This window comes from Chelonia mydas, chromosome 4 (genome assembly GCF_015237465.2).
Source record: "Chelonia mydas isolate rCheMyd1 chromosome 4, rCheMyd1.pri.v2, whole genome shotgun sequence".
Classification (NCBI taxonomy): domain Eukaryota; kingdom Metazoa; phylum Chordata; order Testudines; family Cheloniidae; genus Chelonia; species Chelonia mydas.
In genome coordinates, this window is record NC_057852.1 from 44,932,234 (window position 1) to 44,949,889 (window position 17,656).

The following is a 17,656-nucleotide window of genomic DNA, read 5'->3' on the forward strand; positions in this document are numbered from 1 at the left end:
CCTATATTAGAACAGGCTTAAGTAAATACAGTGATTTACTTAATTGAGTTCAGCTTGGCTGACTATGTTTCTTCATGCCCCATGAAATTATTGCAAGACACACAGGCTCTACCATACCCTAGTCATAAGGGTAACAATAAGAAAAAAATCTCTTACTTTCTCCAGGATCTATTTTAACCAAATACTTTGAAAACATTCAGTTAAGTGAATGTAACTGACATTTCTGGAGTGTCTTTCAGCCAAAGATCCCAAAGCACTTGGCAAACTTTACAGAATATATATACAGACTTTGGGCTTCCTTCACCCTGATTTAAGTGGCAGAAGTAAGAAAAAGTATTGTTGTTTTTTAAATGGGTGACCATTAAAATGACCTTTTTTTAAATGGATGATTCCCTGAGCTGCCTGTAACCCACAGCACTGATGTTGTAGTCCCACATGTTCCAGCCCTGCTTTTGGACTACCTATATCTTTACAACCCAGAGTTAGGAGCAGCTAAACTTCTAGTCTGCTCCCCATTCCCAGATGACAGGATGATAGGAAAGCTAATGATTGAAGGTAAAGGGGCAATTGTGGATGACAAAAGGTGGTTCAAGACATGGGAAGAAGGCCACTTCCAGCTTGTGTAGTGGAGGGCCAGTTTGAAGTTGTGCTTGTGGAGGTAGGGGTCCACCAGTCATTTCACCACTGCTGGAGATTATGTCATGTATCACTGAAAGGTCACCACTTCTAAGGTAAAGGCAGCTTTCTTCCACTCAGGAGAGAGTGAAGAATATTTGAAATGACAGAGAAATCTTAAGTAGACAGAATGTCAGAATTTAGCCATGACCTGAGGCTTACAGCCATGTTCTCACAAAAGAATACAACACACCTGTTGTACACGAGCAGTGAATTTGTCCCTATAACTGGTATATAGAATTGATGATGTAGAATTTTGGATGCATGGTACTACCAGCTGCTTAGAGTACTGTATATATGAATGATTTCAAAGTAAGTGATTATCACCATATGTAGATATTATATACAAATAAACTATGTGAAAAAAATATTATTTAGGTTGCAAAGTCAAGCGCTCAAAAGTTAGGAAAGGCCATAATGGAGGTTGCCTGTGCAACTTCAATGTGGTCCCCTTGTGCATTTTGATACAGGCTGTAATTGATCACATACCATTTTTCCACAGGACTCTTGCCTCATTCAGTGCACAGGATGAATGGTGCTCACTGAATGAGCTGGATGAATTCATATTTCTTAAGTCTTAGGAATCGTGAGTTCAGTGCTGGAGTGGAGTAGTGCTGGAGCGATTATGAATCCTCCTCTCCCTGCCCCCTTTGCTCCCATTAACCTGCTGTGTCTGGCTTGTGCTCCTATCCCCATTTCTGCATCTCACCCCTCTGCATTTGAGTTAGAGGTCTTCATCCTCCTCCTGCATGCTGCCTGGACACCAGCAGCAGGAGCATTGAGAGCACAAAAAAGATTTCAGAGTAGCAGCCATGTTAGCCTGTATCTGCAAAAAGAAAAGGAGTACTTGTGGCCCCTTAGAGACAAATAAATTTGTTAGTCTCTAAGGTGCCACAAGTACTCCTTTTCTTTTTTTCCAAAAAAGATTGTCTCCCTCAGTTCCGCTGCCCAGCACACAGCGGCCCCTGGCAGCTGGGTGGAGCAATTATAGGGAAAGTTCTACTCAATGCCTGCATCCTTGGGGTGGTGCATGCTCAGTACAGATGGACTCTTTGGAGAATGTTGCCAGCGTCTAATAAACTTCTACTTCGTTCAAACTGTGATTTTCAGAGTCTTATAACTTGGCCAAATTTGGATGGCTTTTCATGAGAAAAGCAAAAGGCATAGTCCCTGCTCCAACAGCACAGAAATTCTAGAGTTTCTCAATGAAATAGTTGTAAGAATTTTTAAAGTGGGCAAAACAACATATTTTTCCTTAACTGCATTCTTGGAAATCACTGAACCATTTTAGTTGAAACTTTCCAAAAATATTCAGTCAGAGGCAGACACCTGGCATGGAAAATTTCAGCCTGAACAGTTAAAGTTTGGCAAGTTATAAGCTACTGAAAACAGGGTTTTATAACAGGGAGGTGTCAGGCAACTTTAACTAGGTGACACTGCCATCTCTGCCCATAATAAAAGCCATCTTTTCGGATATTTGGCATTCTTGGTATTCAGCTTATCCTTTTCTTAATATGATTTTTTCATGACAGCTGTGTCTTCTTTAACCAGAAACTCTACTGGAGCTGGAAAAGGGAATGGCCAAGAGTGTCTTATAGGATTTTCCCCTTTCCCATATGGAAGGATGGGAAGATCATGCACAACCACCAACTTTGTGGCATCATTTTGTCCTGTCCCCAGACTCCATGTTGTTTTTGTATTACTTGTAGCATCCAGGAGCCCCAGTCATGAATGAGGGCCCCATTGTTCTAGATGCTGAACAAAAAAATTGTCCATGTCCCAAAGAATGTACATTCTATGTATGATAAGAGATGAGAGGTAGACACAGACAAATGGGGCAGTCCAGAGAAACAATGAGAGCATGATAAACAGTGGTCACAGCACATCAGCTGCATCTCTGTTATCAAGATTTTTGTAGACCTCACAGCAAAGGGGAGTTTTAAATGGGAGATTTGAAGGAAGACAATGAGGTGGTTTTGTGGATGTTTATGCGGAGCTCACATGTATGAGGGGCAGCACTGGAGAAATCGCAGTGTTATTTAAAAATATAACAAATGGTTGCTGGAGGGTGGCATCGCTGGCAGAGTGGAGGCGAGAGTCAACATCTCAGTGTTTGAGAGAGGATAGGTAGGGTGGGAGTATCCGTTGGCTAGGAAAATGGCAGAACTGAAAGAGGAGAGAACATATATGTAGTGAAGGTTGTTAGCATGGGCACAGGTTTTCCACAAGACACACTTAGCAGGAGTGAAGGAAGCAGGTGTTAGGGGTGAGCCAGAGCTGTGGGTGGCAGTGACAGAACAGAGGGCAAAAGAGACAAAGGTGAAGGATAGTTAAGTGTGGAGAGAATCAACAACCATATCAATGGGAGAAAGGGAAGAGACATAGAGAGCAGAAGAGAAGTCATCACCATTCCTGTACTAGAAGTAACTGAAGTAACTGAAGGGTCTGTGAGAGGGAGGGGGCAGATGGGTGATGGTCAGATGGTCAGAGAGGGGGAACTCAGTGATGGATCAGAGATGAAAGTAGTGCTTGATGAAGATTATTCAAGTGAATGTTCATTTGGTGAGTGGGTGAGCTGAACCAAGGCTGAAGGTCAAATGAGGAAGTCAGGGTGAGAAGATGGGTCAGTAAAGGGTGGGTGGGTCATCAAAATGGAACTTTGAAGCCACTGAAGATATTAGTGGGATATTGAGAGGAAGAGGGAGAGCCACGAGTTGAAATCAGAGAGAAAGGAAGAGTGATGGGGAGGAGCTGGATGGGTAGGAATTGACAGCAGCATGGAGAGGGAGAAGGAAGAAGAGTTGGATGCAGTGCTGCTCAAAAGAGGAGAAAGGGGCAAGGGGAAAGAGGAAGAGGTTGGAAGTGGCAGGAATGGGAGAAGAGAAGCTCATCAGGTGGGAAGGGAGTAAGCTGGGATGGGGAGGTGGAAGGTCAGATGTAGAAATGGTTGCAGTACCTGATAGTCTTCTTTTCTGCTCTTTGTTGACAAGCATGAATATTGTATACTGTCCATATCGCTTGCTAAATTTTCTTTTGAATTTTTTTTTTCACACACACTACTTGCTTTTGTTCAGGCTTCTTAAGCTTAATTGCTATTGGGGAAGCATAAGCGTTTTTTCTCACATCAGTTACTCTAGTTCACTGGACAGAATCAAGGTTCCAGTAAAGTCAATGACAAAGCTCCCATTGGCTTTAAATGGAGACAGCATTTTAGCATGTAGTATACGGCCTTTGGAACATTTGTCTGATCAGATATTTTGAAGTTAATTTCCAAATGGGCAAACAAGTCTTCATCCAAGAAGGTAAAACATTTTATTTCCCCTTTCTGAAAGGTACAATTTTAGGCTCAGACAGGAAATAAAAATTCCTTTGTTTTCCCTCTCCCATACTTAATGTGCAGTTGTCATTAAAAGTAAGAATTTTATTCATTAATTTCATCATTTTTAAAATAATTAAAATTACTTTCAGAAGCCTACTGTACATAAAGATGCAGATTTAAAAATAAATTTTGAAAAATGAAGAATCCAGTTCCAAACCAAACTTATGCTTGGATTTTATGTTGTTTAAAATTCCAATGTATATACCCAAAGCTAAAAATTATACTTATTTTTAAAGAAAGTAGTCTAAAATAGTTGTCAACTGTACAATTTTTTGTAAAATGAATTTAATCATTTTGTCTTTTTATAAATGAGTGTCACATGCTCTCGAGAGCAAGTTTGGTAGTGCTTTGATTGTTGGAAGAATTGGAACAGCAGGTAACACAACATATGTTTGCGCTTTCTACTGATGGTATATAAAAGACAGTTGTTAACGTCCAATCATAAATCAGCACAGCACTTCTTTTCCTGGGTAATTTTTTTTAAAAGTTGATATGGCAAGGAGCAATGACAATGTACTGGCAAGTTAGTTTGTGGTGAAGAATTCAGTGGCCACTGAGTTCTAAAAATTTACTAAAAGGTTGTTGGTGGTTTATGGTTCAACCAAGGTAGGTTACATTGTACTAATGTACCTTTCTAAACTGCTGAGTTTAAAATGTTAAGGAAATACTTTCGAAAAAGAACCTTAAGAACATGTAAATGTGTAAATGATGCCATTTTGAAACAAGTTATGTAATAATGTTTCAAAATGGTGGTGCTAGATTGGGTGCTCAAATAAATCCAGAGCAGGAACTATATTTTTCTGTTTTTAAAACCATAAAAATCAAGTATGAAAACATATCAGGCCACATGCCTAGTTCACACGTTTGATAAAGCATTTAATAGCTGGCTTTGTCATTGGTAATACATGGTTTTATAATGTTGAATGTATAAGTGGCTTTCTTCAAACCACAGGGGTTTTTCAATGCTTATGTCTTTTATATGTGTTTAAAAATTTCTTTTTAGAGAACTCTCTCAACCATAAAAAAGGATAGAGGAGATTACAGCTCTTCTTAAAGCCAAAATATATTTTTATTTATTTGACATTAAACATGACTTTAAGAACAGCACCATTTTTATAATATATTTAATTATTTTAATAGGTGAAACTTACATTTGAAACTTCAGTCTTTGAGAATGAAGGAACATCTCAACAAAGGTATAAACAGGCACAGTCAGCTATGAACAATCTCGTCAAGCTTCTATGGGGAGAAGATAATATGGACCTTCAGCTGGCTATCCAAGGCATGCCTCATATTGTTCTGTACCTCACACTAAAATTGGACTCTGAAACATCTAAGGATGAGGTATGTGGTCAACCAAATGAAGCAAAAGACAGGCAGGATTCAATTTAAATCAATAGATGTCAGTAAATGTTGATTTCAGATAACACACTGAAATCGATTAAAAAAACCCATCGATAACAGTCAGTGCAGCACCTGCAGGGATGTGGTGTCACCAGCCCGGTAGCAGTGCAGAACGCCCTCTGCAGCTCTGCTGTCATGGGATTGAGTGAGCTGAGCCGTGACAGTGGAGCCACAGAGGGTGCAGCCATAGAGCCAAAGATGCTGGATCCATGTGGGTGCAAGGTGCTGGGAAGGCTGCAGTTCTGGTGTGGCAGAGCAGAAGACCCCTGGCCAGGGCTGCGAGGAGGAGGAGGAGAAGGAGGACAAGCTCTCAGTTGCAGGGGAGGCCACTCCACTTCTGAAAAGGTCTGTCCTGTGTAGGAAATGTACAGTAACAAGGTGGCCTCCCCAGGTGGGGGCTCTTCCTCCTCCTTGTAGACCTGGGTAGGGGTCTCTGCTTTGCTGAGAGAGCCCCTTGCACAGCCGCTGCATACCCACTGTCAGCGCTGCCCTAGCCCCTACCCTACCTCATCTTAATTTCCTGCAACTAAAAATTAAAATACTTAAAAAATAAAAAGTTGGTATTAGTCTAAATTGCAAAAAGTTAAAAATTAGATTCTGCTGAGTCTAATTATAATGATGTCAACTGCTGTGACTTTAAATAAAGGTACCTCATGTTTACTAATACTTTTGTAAGTGATTCCCTCTTATGGTCAAAGTGTCTGCACAATTATTATGTCTATTATAGAAATCAGGCCTGAAATTCCAGGAAAAAGTTAGGAGTCCATCTTACAATCTTTAATTGCATTTTGAAGCACTGCTGACGGTCCCTCGATAAAGAACATTACCATAGGCCCATAGAAATAAAGTGAGAAGGATTATCTTCAGGTTTTAACAGTTACCTGCCATATTCTTATCATGCTGCTTTGAACATCACTTTATAAATGTAAAGCACTATACAAAGCATCCCAACTCATCAGAATTTTTTTTATGGGAGAAGCTGGTAGCAAACCCTATATTTAAGTTGCCTAGCACTTTCCACTATAAAGGATTAATGGGACCTTTTCTTTGAGAAACATTAACATTTCCATTGTTTGTAGCAGGCCATTGATATTAGGCACAGACAACACCCTCATGCTCCAGAAATGCCCTTTCTTTGTCCTATGAAATTCCATTCAGTTTTTGCTGAAATATTAACTGTTGAGAATTGCTATTTCCTTTCTCTCACTTACGTTTGTCAGGAACATGTTTTCAGAGTGCAAGTATAACTGAAGACACGAACATTCTAAGGTTGGGTTCATTCTGTAGACAAAGCAGCCGCAGCACACACTGTCTGAGGAATGACTGGGAATTATCAGAACAGCTGTAGCAGGAAGGGAGAGATAGTTGAGCTGGGCTGGGCTTCTATCCCTGCCCTGGACCCAACATGACTTCAGGGCTGCTTTAGGAGCATCACATGGGGCAGCAACCAGGCTCCCTACCCTAAATTGCCCCTGGACTCAACACTTGATCCAAGGAGCCTATTTTCCCTCACTCGCTCTGGGGCACTATATAGAGCAGGAGCTTTCCAAACTCCCAGGGTAGCAGGTGAGAGAAAGATCTGGGACGGGCTATGTTCCTTTCCTCTCCTGCTGCTGACTAATCTCTAGTGGTCCATCCCTCTGCTGGGATAACAACTTTCTCCAGTTGCCAACTAATGCAATTTGTCCTGTAGTTTAAGTGGCAGATGTCTTCACTGCAATGATGACGGTTAGGGTTCAAACTCTTCTGATATTGCATTATGGAGTGGAGAGTGTTACAGGTGCACATAAAGGAATTTGTTTTTACCGTTTTTCTTTGTGAGGGAGAGGAAGGTAACTTAAGAAATTACTTTAACCGCTGTTCCTTCCTCCTACATTAAAGAATATTGTTTAGTTTGCAAAATCAAACTCTTGAAAGTTAGGATATGTCAGATTTACAACTACTTAATTCAGCCCCTTGTGTGTATGCCTTATGATACTGTCTCATATTATTTTTTTCTGCAGGACTCCTGCTTCAGTCAGTGTTCAGGATGGACAGACAGGGGGCAGAATTAACGCTACACAGGCAACTATAAATCTGGCATTTCTTAACTTTTCAACCCTAGTAATGTTCTTTGAAAACACACACACTCTTACCCTCCCACCCCGCACTGGGATAAAGGCTACATTATAATACTGTAAGCCAGCAGTTCTCAAACTGTGGATCAGGATTTTAATGGGGTCGCCAGGGCCAGCATTAGACTTGTTGGGACCCAGGGCTGGAGCTGAAGCCTGAGCTCCATCCCTACCTGGGGCAATGGGTCTCAGGCTACAGCCCCCTCTCCTCCCACTAGGGGCAGCAGGGCTTGGCTTGTGGCCTCCTTTCTCCCCACCCGGAGCGGCACAGCTCAAGCTCCGATGCACTCTCCCCTCACTCCCCCGCCCCAAGGTCATGTCGTAACTTTATTGTCAGAAGGGGGGTCGTGGTGCAATGAAGAGAAGAGAAGGAGAAGGTCCAAGAGAAGGAGGCGGGTGGTGGTGGTCGGGGACTCTCTCCTCCGGGGGACTGAGTCATCTATCTGCCGCCCTGACCGGGAAAACCGAGAAGTCTGCTGCTTGCCATGGGCTAAGATTCGCGATGTGACGGAGAGACTGCCGAGACTCATCAAGCCCTTGGATCGCTACCCCTTCCTGCTTGTCCACGTGGGCACCAATGATACTGCCAAGAATGACCTTGAGTGGATCACTGCAGACTACGTGGCTCTGGGAAGAAGGATAAAGGAGTTTGAGGCGCAAGTGGTGTTCTCGTCCATCCTCCCCGTGGAAGGAAAAGGCCTGGGTAGGGACCGTCGAATCATGGAAGCCAATGAATGGCTACGCAGGTGGTGTCGGAGAGAAGGCTTTGGATTCTTTGACCATGGGATGGTGTTCCATGAAGGAGGAGTGCTGGGCAGAGACGGGCTCCACCTTACGAAGAGAGGGAAGAGCATCTTTGCGAGCAGGCTGGCTAATCTAGTGAGGAGGGCTTTAAACTAGGTTCACCGGGGGAAGGAGACCAAAGCCCTGAGGTAAGTGGGAAAGCGGGATACCGGGAGGAAACACAGGCAGGAACGTCTGTGAGGGGAGGGCTCCTGCCTCATACTGAGAATGAGGGGTGATCAGCAGATTATCTCAAGTGGTTATATACGAATGCACAAAGCCTTGGAAACAAGCAGGGAGAACTGGAGGTCCTGGTGATGTCAAGGAATTATGACGTGATTGGAATAACAGAGACTTGGTGGGATAACTCACATGACTGGAGTACTGTCATGGATGGTTATAAACTGTTCAGGAAGGACAGGCAGGGCAGAAAAGGTGGGGGAGTAGCACTGTATGTAAGGGAGCAGTATGAATGCTCAGAGCTCCGGTACGAAACTGCAGAAAAACCTGAGTGTCTATGGATTAAGTTTAGAAGTGTGAGCAACAAGAGTGATGTAGTGGTGGGAGTCTGATACAGACCACCGGACCAGGGGGATGAGGTGGATGAGGTTTTCTTCCAGCAACTCGCAGGAGCTACTAGCTCGCACGCCCTGGTTCTCATGGGTGACTTTAATTTTCCTGGTATCTGCTGGGAGAGCAATACAGCGGTGCATAGACAATCCAGGAAGTTTTTGGAAAGCGTAGGGGACAATTTCCTGGTGCAAGTGCTAGAGGAGCCAACTAGGGGGGGAGCTTTTCTTGACCTGCTGCTCACAAACCGGGAAGAATTAGTGGGGGAAGCAAAAGTGGATGGGAATCTGGGGGCCAGTGACCATGAGTTGGTTGAGTTTAGGATCCTGACGCAGGGAAGAAAGGTAAGCAGCAGGATACGGACCCTGGACTTCAGGAAAGCAGACTTCGACTCCCTCAGGTAAAGGATGGGTAGGATCCCCTGGGGGACTAACATGAAGGGGAAAGGAGTCTAGGAGAGCTGGCTGTATTTCAAGGAATCCCTGTTGAGTTTACAGGGACAAACCATCCCGATGAGTCGAAAGAATAGTAAATATGGCAGGCGACCAGCTTGGCTTAACGGTGAAATCCTAGCGGATCTTAAACATAAAAAAGAAGCTTACAAGAAGTGGAAGGTTGGACATATGACCAGGGATGAGTATAAAAATATTGCTCGGGCATGTAGGAATGAAATCAGGAGGGCCAAATCGCACCTGGAGCTGCAGCTAGCAAGAGATGTCAAGAGTAACAAGAAGGGTTTCTTCAGGTATGTTGGCAACAAGAAGAAAGCCAAGGAAAGTGTGGGCCCCTTACTGAATGAGGGAGGCAACCTAGTGACAGAGGATGTGGAAAAAGCTAATGTACTCAATGCTTTTTTTGCCTCTGTCTTCACGAACAAGGTCAGCTCCCAGACTGCTGCGCTGGGCGTCACAGCATGGGGAGTAGATGGCCAGCCCTCAGTGGAGAAAGAGGTGGATTAGGGACTATTTAGAAAAGCTGGACATGCACAAGTCCATGGGGCCGGACAAGTTGCATCCGAGAGTGCTAAAGGAATTGGCGGCTGTGATTGCAGAGCCATTGGCCATTATCTTTGAAAACTCGTGGCGAACGGGGGAAGTCCCGGATGACTGGAAAAAGGCTAATGTAGTGCCAATCTTTAAAAAAGGGAAGAAGGAGGATCCTGGGAACTACAGGCCAGTCAGCCTCACCTCAGTCCCCGGAAAAATCATGGAGCAGGTCCTCAAAGAATCAATCCTGAAGCACTTACATGAGAGGAAAGTGATCAGGAACAGTCAGCATGGATTCACCAAGGGAAGGTCATGCCTGACTAATCTAATCGCCTTCTATGATGAGATTACTGGTTCTGTGGATGAAGGGAAAGCAGTGGATGTATTGTTTCTTGACTTTAGCAAAGCTTTTGACACGGTCTCCCACAGTATTCTTGTCAGTAAGTTAAAGAAGTATGGGCTGGATGAATGCACTATAAGGTGGGTAGAAAGTTGGCTAGATTGTCGGGCTCAACGGGTAGTGATCAATGGCTCCATGTCTAGTTGGCAGCCGGTGTCAAGTGGAGTGCACCAGGGGTCGGTCCTGGGGCCGGTTTTGTTCAATATCTTCATAAATAATCTGGAGGATGGTGTGGATTGCACTCTCAGCAAATTTGCGGATGATACTAAACTAGGAGGAGTGGTAGATACGCTGGAGGGCAGGGATAGGATACAGAGGGACCTAGACAAATTGGAGGATTGGGCCAAAAGAAATCTGATGAGGTTCAGTAAGGATAAGTGCAGGGTCCTGCACTTAGGACGGAAAAACCCAATGCACCACTACAGACTAGGGACCGAATGGCTAGGCAGTAGTTCTGCGGAAAAGGACCTAGGGGTGACACTGGATGAGAAGCTGGATATGAGTCAGCAGTGTGCCCTTGTTGCCAAGAAGGCCAGTGGCATTTTGGGATGTATAAGTAGGGGCATAGCCAGCAGATCGAGGGACGTGATCGTTCCCCTCTATTCGACATTGGTGAGGCCTCATCTGGAGTACTGTGTCCAGTTTTGGGACCCACACTACAAGAAGGATGTGGATAAATTGGAGAGAGTCCAGCGAAGGGCAACAAAGATGATTAGGGGTCTGGAACACATGACTTATGAGGAGAGGCTGAGGGAACTGGGATTGTTTAGTCTGCAGAAGAGAAGAATGAGGGGGGATTTGATAGCTACTTTCAACTACCTGAGAGGTGGTTCTAGAGAGGATGGTTCTAGACTATTCTTAGTGGTAGAAGAGGACAGGACAAGGAGTAATGGTCTCAAGTTGCAGTGGGGGAGGTTTAGGTTGGATATTAGGAAAAACTTTTTCACCAAGAGGGTGGTGAAACACTGGAATGTGTTACCTAGGGAGGTGGTAGAATCTCCTTCCTTAGAAGTTTTTAAGGTCAGGCTTGACAAAGCCCTGGCTGGGATGATTTAATTGGGGATTGTCCTGCTTTGAGCAGGGGGTTGGACTAGATGTCCTCCTGAGGTCCCTTCCAACCCTGATATTCTATGATTCTATGATTCTATAAGTTTGAGAGCCCCTGCTGTAAGCTTTGCTTTTCAAGCCTCTATCATATCATTTAGGGGACTACACTTTCACTATCAGAGGTGGCTATGGTACAAAGTAGTTTATACAAATGTCTTTTATAAATCCTCAGGACCACTCTATTTCACTTTCTTCTGTTTTTTGCAACCTAAGACTTCTCCCATTAATGTACAGAAAATTTCAGAACATTTCTCACTTTGGTATTTTCCCACAATAAGAATGTATAAGGTACTCTCAACTGGCAATGAAATAAAAATAAGAAGCTTAATCAAAGTTCACTTATAACATGTTGCAAATGGTTAATTTTTCTTTTCAAAATCTTATGCTGCAGCTCCTTGTCCCCGTTCATGCAATATGATAAGGCTAGAGATGGTTGTCTTATAAAGAAAAAGGCAGCATTGTCTAGGTGAAAAACATAAACTTAATATTACTAAAATAGTGAAAAATACAAGGATAACCAAGGCTTATCTGGTTTCAGAGCTACTAGTTTCCTCATTAGGAGGTTGTTAGATGTGGCACAGTTACAGTCCCTGCACTTGGGTATGTGAGGGCCACTCCCTCGCTACCCCACATGGCACCATTGTCCTATCCCTTCTCCACACTTTTCTGTGATGCAGGACTGGCACAGCGTAAGGAGTAGTACACTACACCTTTGAAAAAGAGGTTGCAGCTGTCCTGCTCCCCCTACATTCCAGGGATAAATTCTTCTCTGAGCAACCCCAGAGGCAGTGCAATCTTAAACAGCCACTAATGCCGTCCTGTGCTTAAATGGCACAATTGAGCTCGTAAAAACACAAACTTTACCAAAAGAACACCATGCCTTTTGGAGAAAATTGTCCTTAATGTTATCCTTTTAACAATGAATGAATAAGGATATGCTGTTCCAGACTCCAGAGTTTACTTATTACAGTTTGGATTAGAATTGAAGAAACTTGTCTATCTGTCTTCTATAAGTGATCCATTACTGGGCTTTTTATCTCTATCTTGTGGCTGGTTTGGTGTGCAGATCACATCTTAGCCTCATTAGTAAATAATGGCAATTTATACTAGGTTCTCCCAGTTATGAGCCCTGGGCACTCAAAAGCAGAATTAAAGAATCCTAAGCCTCACAGAGCTCTGGCTGTTGTATCATAATGTAAAAGTCATCTCCCTACAAGGAAATTAGTCTTCCATGTAATCACGGATTCAGCTGGCAGGCTGGGTCTCAGTTGGGCTTTTTAGAACAGAGTAAATATTTTATTCCACTGTAACAGATTTCTGTACTTGGACAGTCTTCCAGTGATGTCATGTTTTAAGGGAATAATGTTATTCATGTCTTTTCTAAATGATTGATATCAGTATTGGAAGAATTTGTTTAGTTTCTATGTAAAGCAAGCATTATTGAGCAACTAATGAGACCCTATTGGCCTTTACAAATACTTACCATGTAAATTTGGCAGTAATAGTTCCTTTTTTAATAGGTTTTGAATGAATCTTGCAGGGCTCACAGTCTTCTTGTGTACAGCAAAGCAGAAGACTGTTGTCTCCTTTCACTGCGGTGTAAGGACAACTTAAAACATCCTTTGTCAGTGTCCTGTGTTTGAAGGTTGTGGGAGGTTTTTAGGTGGTCAGCTCTATTTTGACAGGAGTCCTTTCAGCCATCTTTCTTGGTGCCAAGACTGTTCTGATTAAAGTAAACTGTTTCTTTGCAGTTCATTATATGAGAAGTAAGGATACTGGAAATAGAAGAGGTGGGATTTACTGACAAAAAAGTATTTCCATGCAATATTTTAGTGTTCGGTTCACAAAATATTGTATTCTTTTAAGATTAATTACTTTGTAATTTATTAATTCAGTTGTCCTTGGCCTTTGCACCATTTAGACAAAATGACACTTTTCAACTTGCTTGGAAGACAACTGATCTGCTTGTGTGGTGATAGGTACTAAACCTTACTAACTCATTAATATATAGATGGTGCTGCTGGGATCTTTTGTTATGTTTGTCTTTTCTTTCCCTGGGAAAGTGTATAGTTATTTCTCAAATGAACAGTGTAAAGGTCCCTGTTCATTGGGAAAGAAAAGACGTTTTTTTCTAACTCATTGCAATGCTGTAATTCGAAAAGGCTTTTTTTCTTGATGAGAGGTTGATGCAGAAAATCCTTGTTGCAAACAAGTATTTAAAAATAGAGCAAATTAAATTGAATGAGAGTGGCAGAGCTTGCCAGTTCTCTCAACAGTGAGACTTGAAATTCTTTTAGTCTGATTGAAAATAAAATTTCCCAACCAACTTTTGGTGCTGTCTGGATGTGCTTTGTCATATGAAATAAAAAAATTAATGACTTCACTGTTGCTTTTATTTGTTAAGAAAGATAATTTAATATTTAATAGTATCTCCTGGCCTCTCTATCTTGGGTAGACTTGCTATTTCAATTAGATTATTTCCAGGCCATCTAGTAAAGATTGAAAACACTGTATAGATTGCAGTATCTCTATAGGTATCAGTTATTAGCTCTGTACATTTCATGGGTTGACAAACTGCACCAAGTATGTGGACATTATCCTTTATTTAGTTTATTATTCCCACACAAAAGTGCTTTAAGTTAAAGGTTTCTGAAGTAATTAATATAACTGTTATGTAAAATAGGTAACCTACAGGATTTCCCTTAAAGAACCTAGGAATTTAAAAGACTGGAAAGAATCAGGTAAAATAATTTACCTAAAGATTTATTACCCCTACAATTACTGATTCTGCAATTTTTTGCCCTCAGGCAGACTTCTGTTCCTGTGCACCCATGTGTAAACAATTGCATGCTCAACACCATATTTGTTAATGACCTGTGAATTTTTTCAGTATGTACCGACTAATATCCTGGTTTATATGTAAATATATCATCAGTGATGTATGTGTAGAAAGGCTGTGTATTTATGTTGTAGTTTAGGGCCTGATATTTAGAGGGGCTGTGAACCCACAACTCATAACTGAAAAATGAAGAACACCGTGGTTCTATTAGTGTGAGTAAATGCTTGCCATTGTGAGTAAGGGGTTCACAGATTTCCATTTAGGGGACAGATTACATGTTCAGATTGCTGTACAAACACGAACAAATCAGATTCCACGGGACTGTCGTCTTTTAAAATGACAAAAATATTTTTAAGATGTGAAATTCTGCAAAATGTTGTTGTTAATTTTTGAATATATTTTCCCTCATAGTAAAGTTTTACAAAAACCTTTTTTCCAAACATATATATGCACATGCTTAAAAACTTTGCAAGTTTGTAGCAAGGTCTGGAAATGCCCTGACAAACCAGTGCTAGATAATATACTGGGAAGGTATGTGATAAAAGTTTTCAGGTCTAAAATAACTGATGTTGCGGATATACTTTTTCTTTAGCAATCTTTTCCTTTGCTTAACTGACTAATAATTTGGTATCCTGACAGCAAGAAATTCTTTACCAATACCCCATATCAGAAGCATCCCAAAAGCTGAAAAGTGTGAGAGGAATATTTCTCACTCTCTGTGATATGCTGGAAAATGTGACTGGAGCCCACATTATCAGGTAACAGTATTTTCAATTTAATACAAAACCTTTTTATTTATTTTTTAACTTCCCTTTCTTTTTATTTATACTGAAGAAAACATCTGTACATAAGGCTTTGTTATTATGCCTAGTCAAAACAAGAATCAGTAATACCTTTTAATCAGTACTGTTTTATTTGGTATAGCCTGCTTGAAGTTGGTCTGCCTAATGTGGCTGTACTGTGAATGGTAATGTGATACTGGTCTGTTTCTTTGCTTTAGGTCTCGGTGGCTAGAAATTTAGTATAATATGTAACGTATCACAGAATCTGGTCTTATGAACTCCCAGTGAAGCTTGATCTAAATTCTTTAGCAAGATTCCTGGATTCTGTATCATTTTAGTAAGATAGACTGGACATTCTGTAGCAGCTTAATTTAAATTAAAAAACTAAGATTTTAACTCAGTTACATATGAAAATGAGTGATAGTCGGTACATAAACTCCTATTTATTAATTTTGATATTAAATTTATTTTGTTTCCCAAATTTTTGTGTGTTTTTGATTTGTCAAAGATTTTTGTATTCTCAGCACGTAACTACATCATCTTTAGAGGTGCAGCACAGAATCTCACCCATTATTTTAAGTCTGTTTGCAGACTCAAGAAGATGAGATTGCAACAGTTTTAAACTTAGTTCACATTTCAAGTTCAAGATTTTCTTCTCAGCCATAAAATCTGAGGCATAGTAGTTTTAAAAACTGAAAGCTTAAACTGTAGAACACATTTGCTTGGCAAATTCCACAGCCTTAGAATCTGAGAGTATGTCTACACTTGGAACTGGGGGTGTGATTCCTGGCTCACATAGACATACTCACACTAGCTTACATAGCTAAAAATAGTCGTATAGTCATGGTAGCACCGGCCATGGCAAGCAGCAGCATGAGCTAACTACCCTAAGTACAAATCAGCCTGGACCTCTTGGGTACATACTCAGGGTGGTTGGCCCATGCCACTGCTGCCAATGCTACCATGACTGCACTATTACTGTTATCCCGCTAGTTCAATGCGAGCTACTGAAAGTATGTCTACATGAGCTGGGAATCACACCCCTACCTCCAAATGTAGATGTGGCCAGAGAATACATGGGGCCCTGGTTATATGTAAGCTAGAGAGAAGTTAATGAAGCTGTATAAAAATGGGAAGAAGAAATCTTTGGGAATAGGAAACCAGTGAAGGAAAAGGAGGGATAATGAGGATCAGCCATCTTCACAGACTAGAAGTAGGTTCCATTTTTACTTCATGTTACTCCCTCCTGACCCCTGATTTATATGTTCTGTGCCAGTCACATCAGTCCATAAGTGTCTAAGTATCAAGCCTGTCACAGTGAACTGGTGATAAGTGGTAGTCTTCAGTGACTGATGTTCCTGGTCTATAACATGGATACGTACTGGATGGTACAATATATCCATGTGTGCACAAAAAAAGCATTTAGCACAAGAGCTGCTGTTGTCAGCCATTTTCTAAGGAAGCATTGGAAAGTTTTACCAGCTATACAGGTATATAGTTATACTCATATAATCCCCAGTGTGGACACTCTTATTCTGGTGTGAGTGCCTTTTTCTAGTTCAGGTTAAAACCCTTCCAAAGCAACATAAGCTAAATTGAAAAAAGGCACTGTTGTACCAAAATAAATGTATCTTCTTGGGGTGGGGGATGGTTATGCTAGTGTAACTACATTCATTGAAATTTACACCTGATGTTACACAGAAAAATCTTTCCTATGTAGATAAGACTTAAGTGTGATGGAAAGGCTATGACCTTTTCCAGTTTATGCAACTCATTATTACTTCTTTGAGTGTCCTCTGCATATTCCTACTCCAGGGAAGCACCAGCTGGTACAGTTCAGATGTTGGAACCTTCTCCTAGCAGTGCCCATTAGAGCACTGGTACGTCCCACTTACCTCTTTCCTCAGCATTCCCAAACATTATGAGGGCAACGCTATTAAAGGGGGCATGGGGCCCTCTTCCACCTTAGTTCCTTCCATCTGCTGCAGCCCATGGATGTGAACCTCTCCGGATCCTTCTCTCAAAATAAATATTGAGTGCCTTAGTTTAACAAGTAATATAGTTAGTATAGATAGCATAATTAGAATAAAATAATCTAGTTGTTTAGGATATTGTTTTTATTGTTTGTATGCTTAGCAGTTAAACTCATCTACCAGCTTCATAGGGAATCCAAAGAGAGCCAGGTTTAAGAGGTATGCATCATGTACAGTGGCCTTCCTGACATTGGATGTCCATGTCAGATGCTTGATGTACCTAAGTGAGGGTGTGACAGAGTTGGGGTAGCTTAGGGCTAGCTCATCACTCTTTGCACTTTGTAACAGTCCCCGCATGGGCCAAACTGGGAGATAATTGATTAGGACTGGGTAATTAACCAGTTAACAAAGAGATTCAGCTCGTCAGCTGGGGACTGTTAAATGGAAGATAGGAAGGGAGAAGGGAAGGCTGGAAGGAAAGGCAAAGAAACCTAGGATTTCAGAGAGGTTGAGATCTCTCTCTCCACCCTCTTCCCCTGTGCCTAGAGTTACACTGAAATTTGGGGAAAACCTTATGGTAAATAAAGTACATTGTGGTGAACTTAGGTAAGAGGGTGTGAAGTCTACTTGCAAAGAGAAATCCA

The 17,656-nt window shown here is 41.7% G+C and overlaps 1 protein-coding gene across 4 annotated transcripts in view; it reads left to right on the forward strand.

Moving 5' to 3' along the window:
- INTU (inturned planar cell polarity protein) overlaps positions 1-17,656 on the forward strand; it is a 109,780-nt gene that overhangs the window by 43,037 nt on the left and 49,087 nt on the right. For all 4 annotated transcript variants that reach the window (XM_037897172.2, XM_027821611.3, XM_037897174.2 and 1 more), the window contains exons 4-5: positions 5,195-5,398; positions 14,897-15,015. In XM_037897172.2, the coding sequence (XP_037753100.1) occupies positions 5,195-5,398; positions 14,897-15,015 (323 nt within the window). The remainder of the gene's footprint in view (positions 1-5,194; positions 5,399-14,896; positions 15,016-17,656) is intronic.